The sequence below is a fragment of the Miscanthus floridulus genome, chromosome 9 (genome assembly GCF_019320115.1).
Source record: "Miscanthus floridulus cultivar M001 chromosome 9, ASM1932011v1, whole genome shotgun sequence".
NCBI classification, from domain to species: Eukaryota; Viridiplantae; Streptophyta; class Magnoliopsida; order Poales; family Poaceae; genus Miscanthus; species Miscanthus floridulus.
In genome coordinates, this window is record NC_089588.1 from 130,130,894 (window position 1) to 130,139,527 (window position 8,634).

At 54.4% G+C, this 8,634-nt stretch overlaps 1 protein-coding gene across 1 annotated transcript; it reads right to left on the bottom strand.

The window, feature by feature from the left end:
• Positions 1-243: 243 nt before the first annotated feature.
• LOC136480931 (probable E3 ubiquitin-protein ligase ARI7) lies at positions 244-1,863 on the bottom strand. The gene has a single exon (XM_066478351.1). It carries the CDS (start codon positions 1,861-1,863, stop codon positions 244-246), a length of 1,620 nt encoding a protein of 539 aa, XP_066334448.1.
• Between the last annotated feature and the right edge of the window lie 6,771 nt (positions 1,864-8,634).

The window sequence follows — 8,634 nt, forward strand, 5'->3', positions numbered from 1 at the left end:
GTAAAAACAGCCATACACGTACAGTACCTCCAAATAATAATGGTATGCTATAAAACAAAAGTGTGTTTGGGTGTGACCAAAACCAATTTAGCCTAGCCAAAGATGATGCAAAATAAGCTGTCTATCACAGATTTTACCAATATCGAAAAAAGTCAAGAATGAGGTAAGTTTAAAAAACTGAAGCACACTAGTCCTAAAGGGTGATTCGGATGAAGGATCCATGCATGCATGCCACATGCCTAGCTAGTTCAGTGACTTGAACTCCGGCAGGTCCGTGGTCTCGAACGCTTTGACGAGGTTCCTCAATAACGTCCGCGTCGCCGCCGTGTAGCTCTCGACCTTGTCCTTGTAGTACTTGAGCAGGTCTCTGACGACGGCGGGCTCGGCGTCGGAGCAGAAGAGCTCCCTCCTCTCCAGCTCGGCCGCGTCGTGCAGGCGCTCCAGCCACGAGTTGGCCTGGTCCAGCAGGTCCTCGAACAGGCCGCGCTTGGCGGCGTCGCGCGCCGGGTCCAGGCAGTAGCCGTACGCGTACGCCCACTTGAGCACCCGCCGGCCGTGGGCGATCTGCTCGTACGCCTTGCCCAGGAACGCGAAGCTCGCCGCCGGCTGCCCCGCCACGGCCGCGATCCTCTTGACCCCGGAGCTCTCCAGCTCGGCCATGTCCTTGAACACGTTCTCCAGCGACGAGTAGTTGGCCGCCCACCGCTCGTAGTGGTACACGTACCTGTCCATGTCCATGGCCGCCTGGCTCTGGCTCTGCCGCCGCCGCCTCGTCGTCCGTTCCTCCTGCCCGCCAATGCCGCCGTCGGAGGCGGCGTTCTCTTCCTGCCGGAAGCCTCCGCAGCCGGTGTGGTCGTCCCAGGGGTCGAGGCAGACCCAGCAGAACTCGTGGGCGCACGGGGGAGGGCACGTCATGTGCATGCATCCCTGGTTCTTCTCGATGGGCAGCCGGCACCTGGGGCAGTGCTTCGTGTTTGCCAGCACCCAGTTGGACGTCTCCGTGTAGGAGGCGTTCTTGTCCAGCCACGCGCGCACCGTGTCGCACGACACGGGCCGGTGCGCCTCCTCGCCGCAGCTCCAGCAGAAGCCGTGCCTGCTCGCGCAGAGCACGTCCGCCGCGTCCCCCGCGGCGCCGAGGAACTCCACGGCGCGCGTGCTCCCAGCGCCACGGCACCACTTGATCCGCCCACCGCCAACGCCGCTGCCCTCGTCCACGAACGACCGGAGCGTGAACCGCGCGTACCGCTCCCTGTCTTTGGCGTCGGCGGCCACGTCGACGAGCTCCTGGACGACGGCGGCGGGGCAGGACAGGTCCGGGCACCGCAGCGACAGGCACCGCGCGCCGTCGTCCACCGCCGCGCGGATGTAGGCGCGCCAGCACTCGCCGCAGTAGTAGTGGGCGCACCCCGCCGACCTCATCTCCCCGGCGGGGTGCTCCACGAAGCAGATGGCGCAGGGCAACTCGGCCCGGCTGACCGCCGTCGGCACGGGGACGCCGCCGTCCGCCGGCAGGCCGGCCGCGGCCCGGACGCGGCCGTCGTCCGAGAACCACTCCTCCTGGACCCTCCCGGCGCTCCACTTGAAGTGGCGCAGCAGGACGGCCGCGAAGCCCGGAGGGATGGACAGGATCTCGGCGACCTTGGCCGTCTTCGCCTCCTGCCGAGCGCGGACAGCGTCCTCGGTGAGGACGACGTACCTCTGCTCCTTCTCCTCGCCGTCGTCGGCGTTCACTTCCGTGGTTTCTACCTCGTCGTAGTCGCAGGTGTCCTCGAACGCGTAGTCGTCCTCGCCGTCGACCTTGTCTTCGTCGTACTCGTACCCTCCGCAGTCGTCGCTGCCGTCATCGTAGTCAGCATCCCCCATCGCCGTCGTGCCGCCGAGTTCTCACGGAGGCGGAGGGTTTAGATGAGGGGTACTCTATCTATCGCAAAATCAGTTCCTTATTTGAAGGGATTCGATTCGACATATCTCGTGTTCCCAATTAAATTCTGTCTCGGGTCTAGATGCTCTGGCGATGCTGGGAGATAGGAAGCCGGGAGCTGGAAGCCGTCCATCACTATGCACTGGAACTGCCAGTGCGCCCGGCCCATAAATGGGAAAAACAGATTCCGCATCTACGTGAAGGTCAAGCGGAGAGCAGCGGAGGGTTTGACAACTTCCGAGGCGATTCTGATCTGGTGAAAGGAATCATTAGAGCTACTCCAAGAGACTATGTATATTTAGCTATTGAAAAGTAGAGAAATTGACTCTCTAAATCAATTTAGCCACTCCAAATCGTTACTTCCTGCAACAGATTTTCTAAATCACTAGCTAAACTCAGCACCACAGTCGTCGTTCTTTTTTGTGAGAGCGGAAGCAGAAGCTGAGGCTGAGGCCTCCAACCACCATGAGGACTGACAGGAAGCTTCCAGAGTGCCAGAGATGCCTCGTGTTTCTTGCTCCATCAACAGAGGCACTTTCCGAAGTGCGCAGCCAATGAAGCAGAGAGAGACACACACAGCTACGCCACACCCACCGAGCAGGTGGCCACGGCGTCCACCGGCGGGTTCAACACCTTCCCGGCCGACGATGCATTTCTCCAGCAAGTTCTAGGCCGTGTTCATCGAGTTCCAGACAATCCAGCAAATAAATCACCGTGTGTCCATGAACAAGGCCTACGAGTCTTGACTCTTTCATCAGGTAGGCGAGGAGCACACGGAAGGGCAAGCCACGTGTGCGGCAAATGCGAGCCACGAGCGGATGGCGAGCGATGCCCACTCTCCTGTTTTGCCGAGCGAGAGATGCGGTATAGCGGACTCGGAACTTTGGACAACGGGATAGCGAAGCTGTTGGATTGATTTTCTGGACTAAAAACGCAAAACCGGCATTTACGGAAGTGTTTAGAGAGGCGGTTGGAGATGCTCTTAATTAATTGTTTGAGATTCATACTAATCCGAGATTAGTTAAATGAAACCCAAACTCTAATTCAGGATTATCTAGCTAGTTAAACATGAACATAATGTTTGACTGAGCTAATTGCTCGAAACGGCATCTAATCCGAGGCTTAAAGCTTTAGAACCGTGGAACCCTATGGTATTTGCGTGTTGATGCGTGTCCTTTGCATCTAATCTGGCATGGATTTAGGCTTAACAAAGGTACTAATTTCATGTCAACTTTGTCTTATACGGCATCTCAAGTATCAAGAGAACTTAAGCATGGGATCTTCAACTGCACGAAATTGGAGTAAGATTTATTTAAGATTAATCTAATCTTTGGGCTTAGGCTAATGCACCCTTATAAACCTGATGAATCAATCTAAAAAGATATGTTCCAAGTGCTAATGCCATCTAAACTTTCTTTGCTTATCTAGTCCTATGCAAATGTCCAACTTAAACATATTAGTTCAAAATTGAACTAATCTTAACAGAGGCATTAAAAGTAATATACTCTGGTCTAGGATCATGTTAGTACTAAGCAGGCTCTGATGCCAATTGTTGAAATTAATATTAGCATAACAGGATTTGATCTTGGCCTAAACATGATCACTAACACAACTTAGTGTAAAAATTAGACCTTAGATACTAACCAGAGCCTGTAGATGACATCTATGCCTTTATCCTTAATGTAGGACTTGATGCAGATGAAGTAGATCTTAGCCTTCACCGGAGATTGAGCTTGATGCTCCGAGCTAGTGAAAAACTCGATGTAGAACTACAACAATGTACATGGGTAGATTGCCTTCTAGACCCTCTAGCATTCTAATTGATCGGTTCGAGGTTTTTCTCGGTATGGAATACGTGGGGGAACGCCTAGAGGCATCACCCACCAATTTATATGCACTAACGGCCCAGGGCCGAACCCTATTAGGCTTAGAGTTGCCGCTGATTATGACAAAAGATTATTTAATAAAATAGGTACTATTTGGTGGATTTAATAAATATTGCCACACTAATATGTTGACCTGAGATCACTTTCCAACACAATATATGTCTAAGCAAAAGGCGTTAAGCAGAATTTTGTGCTTGGCGTTATGACCGAATGGGTGTGTTCATGGTGCGGTCGGCTTATATGATGCTACACGCTAGTTGTGAACAGGGAGAATGTGAATGCATGGCTGGAAGAAAGACCTGGAAGGTCAAATACTTCAGTTGTTGTGAAAGAGTGGACCCCACTATGGAAAAGTTCAAGTATCGTCTGAAATCTTATTCTTCGTGTGTCGGTTGGCACATCACTCTTCCATCCAGGGACATCCTCCACCACAGAAACATGGCACCCCAGAGTCCCTATGCAATATGGATGTTGAGTGTAAAATGGAAAAGAGTATTTGGGCCTTGGAGAAGGAGGAGATTGTTGTACTACTACAAAAATGGTTTTAGGAGGCACTGCCCAAACATTAACCGAGTCGGTCACAAAATTCAACTGCCTCGTAAAACGCCTGAGAATTTTTGGAGGCCGACGTTTTTATTTACAGAGGTGGTCACAATTAACCGTCTCGCAAACTACATTTACGGAGGCGGACATTTTATTCACCGAGGCAGTCAAAAAATGTCCGCCTCAACAAATCGATTTACAGAGACGGTAAAAAATGTTGGCCTCGGTAAATCGATTTATGGAGGCGGTCAAAATGTCCGGCACGGTAAATCATTTAACATTTATAAGGCGCCCACCTCCAAAAATCAGGCCCAGCCCGCTAACCCACGCTAGCCCACTACCATCTCCATTACGCTCGGTGTATATAACGGCACTTAGGGTTTCATTCTCACTCTCAGCTCCTCCCTCTCCCTCTCTGTCACCCAACAACGCCGCAGCTCACTCACCCTCCTCTTTCCCTCTCTCTCTCTCCAACGCCCACCTCTCTCTCCCTCTCTCGGTGGTGCACAGATCAAGGGAGGGGCAGCACCCACCAGAGGTGGCGACGCGTGGGGTGGCCCCCACCCGCGACGGATCCGGATCTAGGCGGCGAGAGGCTAGATCCGCGGTGGCGGCGGGAGGGCGGATCCAGGCGGGGCTCCACCTGGTGGCATCCGACGGGCAGATCAAGGAGTCAGCGGCCCAATGTATGACAGAACCGTCCAATTTATACAAGATCAAGTATGACTGCCCCGTTAAGAACGTTGACACGCGCGTACTATCACTTATATAAACCCGATAGTCCGTCGAGTGTCACGAAGGACCTCGATAAGCCACATCACAACCAAGATCGTACTTGATTAAGCAAATACAAATCACATACACAGAGTTTGCAGCGGAAATAATATTACAATACTGAGTTCAAAACTTGATTAGGGGAAATAATAAAGTTTTAAAATGCTTACTGTCGGGTTCATAAACCCGGGGTCCCTCAGGGACCGGCTTCCATGCCAATGCTCGACCTGAGAGTCTAAAAACAACAAGGCAAAGGGACGGTCCAGCAACCGACCGGAAGGCCAGGCCCAAGAAGAGCAACGCCCGCTCGTCAGCTACTTCGGCCCACCTATCCAACCGGAGCACTCGATTCAGGCTCCAGCCGCCTTCGGACGGCCTCTCTGATCGGAAGGCCTGCCCCGAGCCCTACTTCCGACTCCAACCCCGCATCCCTCTGACCGGGGCTCGTAGGAACCTTGCTCACCGCTCTTCTCTGACCGGCGCACTCAGAGCCGACTGGAGCCATCCGACCGGGGACGCCCGTTCGGTAGGAACTAGAAGACGTGCGGAGAAAGGCAAGGCAAGGCTCACAAATCAAAACCACTGCACCAGGGACCATACCCTGCATGGAATAGTACTCTGCTGCCACCCTGACACAAACAGTATTGTAGGCGCCGACATCTCCCTCTACAGTATTGTAGGGGCCGCTAAAACTCCCATACGGTAAGGCCCCCCGCGTGTCTCTAGACATCGATAGCGGTATGGGCACCAGGATTTACCGTACCGGGTAGCGAGACTCTTCACATGACTCAAGGCATCAAACAGTATTTGCAGGTACCGACGTCCACCATCCCTGAAAAAGGCAGCACGACCTCTCATGTGCATCTGACATTCTACAGTGACAACAACAGTGTTGTCGGCGCCTACCACTATCTTGTACCCATTGGTGTGGGCGACAAGGCTTGGTAGGCGTGGGCAACAAGGATCGGCAGCATACGTACCCTCACCCTCTCACTTGTAAAGCCATCCCCTTCATCTATAAAAGGGGTGTGCTTCCTCCAACAAAGGGAGACCGACCGATCCAAGCTCAGTTCCTTTAGATTCATTAGTCCAATAGCTCACAACCGTAGAACCGCCAGGTTCAGACCTCAAGCACCCGCTTGAACACTTAGCTCATAGTAGAGTCCCTGTCGCTCTCGGCCCTTCCGACCGGAGCTAACTGGGCCTCTTGTACACCCCATCTTTCTCCTTCTCGTTTGTAACCCCACAGCAAACTTCAATCACCTGGGCTTAGGAATAAAGTCACCAACCGACCCCGACTGGACATAGGGCACATTGCCTAAACCAGTATAAATCCTGTGTCATTGAGTGCTAGGCCACCTCCGATCACAACGTACAACAAAACTACAAATATTCACTAGTTGGTCACTTTCTTTACCGACAGTTGGCACCGTTCGTGGGGAAGACGCTGTACGTTCAACACTTTTTTGGTCATCGGATGGCCCATACTTCCGCCACCCCCGCCGTGGCGGGCTCGGGCGATACGATTCGCTTCGGCTCGTTGGAGTTTCCCGCACTCTCGCCCGCCGGGATGCGGGTTCCACCCGTTTTCGAGCCATCCCAGGCCTTCCTCTTCGAAAGCCTAGAATTTGTCGCGGACCGGCTCGGCGTACTCCACCTCTGCGAGGAGACTCGTGACCCGGCACCCGTCGGAGAGACGTCCTCCATCGACTCTGGGACGTGTGACTTCAATGGCATGGCATCTGCGCTTCATTCCGAGCAAACTCTCTGCTCAAACCCCACTGTGAGTAATATACATGCTGTTATTCACTTACTACGTTCTATCCTCCGCCAAATACCCGAAGGGTTGCCGTTGTCCCCATCGCCGCCACTGTACGACCGGTTCCCCTATGGCCTTGTGTCTCCTACGGACGCGTGCGCCCGGGGGCTCCAAAAAATTATGGCGCCGCTCCCTCTCACGTCTGAATTCATGGGGATGGCGAGCTATGCTCCCATCTGTTTCCTCGACATCATGGATGATGATGCCGGGAGTGACGGCTCTAGCATCGGCGACGTGGCACCTAGCCACCATCCGTCTCGCGAGTGCGCTATGGCGGACGCTCCGGAGTAGCCGCCAGGGGTAACGGAGTCCTCACAGACTCACGCCCCTCTAGGCCCTCAGGCGAAGATCCCCGAGCTCACACGTGAGCATGGGGAGGATCTACGACTACAGTGGCCGCATCAGCCGCCGACTGCACCAGCGCGCTCGGCGCACCACACTACGCCCCATGCGCATAGATCGGCGAACGGCGCTCGGGGACACGCCCATAAGGTCCAGCGCAACATCCTGGTTAGGGGGACCGATCCCCCGTAGTTCGCTTGGGCCAGTCAGAACATTGCCGCCGCAGCAATGCTCCTGCGCGACCTTTCTGAGCCGAATGACCCTCGCGAACGGGGATCCACCGGAACCTCCAGGCATTGCTGGAGACCGCCGCCGTTCAACAAGCGGAGTGCTCCGTATCACGACGCCAACTCACGACCTCGCTCCCCGTCCGAGGAACAGGGACGCAGCAGATGGGGCGCTACACCCTATCACCGCAACAACCACAGAGGGCGGCACAGGAAGCCACAATGGCACCTCACCTCGACTTGACGACCGCTCCGTGCCAACCGCCTATCTACGCACGGCTCGGGCCAAACTGAGACGCGCGCAGCATTGACCGAAGTCCTAGCCTTGATAGCCTGGGACCACAGACCATTGTCCAACACCTCCAGCAAGCGTCGTTCCCACCGCGCTTTAACGGAGGCCACGGCAAAGGTAAGGCCAAGCGCTAGGATCAAGACGATGGCCCCTCCACGCAGGGGAAAAAGAACAAAAAAGATCGCCACCGACCGGCCAACTCCGCATCGGTCGCCACGGCTGATCATGCGGGCACGCAGCCCCAGCAAGACCCTCTGGGTTACTTTCACGAGCTCATGGAGAGCCCGTGCACCAACCACAACTATCCCGTCAAACATCTCTACAAGGACTGCCAGCTCCTCAAGCGCCTACTGAGGTAGTCTGGCATGCCAAAGGAAGAAAAAGACAAGGAAGCAGCGACCGAAGAAGGGGGCGCAGCGGGCAAGGATCCAGATGACTAAAGGATGAAGTGATCCGACTGGACACCTACCAACTGAAGGACAACAACGACGATGCTCTCTCCGAGCACCTTGGAACAACTATGTCATTTTTTTCTTTTCCTAAGTTTCAGTCTTACCTTTGTTTACTTAGCGAACGCTCCTATAAAAGCACCCCGACCCGAACACTTTTTGGCTCGGGGCGCTCGGGGGCTCCACTAGGGGGCTCTACTACCCCTCTGTTTTGTTTTTACCTTAAGTACTCTTTTACTTTCATATGGAGAAACTCCTTCCTACCCGAACAAAAGGGCAGTTCGTTTCTTTGATTTACCTTACGTAACTTTGCTTTAAAACATTCCGACTAATCGCACCCCGCCTTTTCCTATGGTTACGACCGGCCGAGCCTTGCGGGCC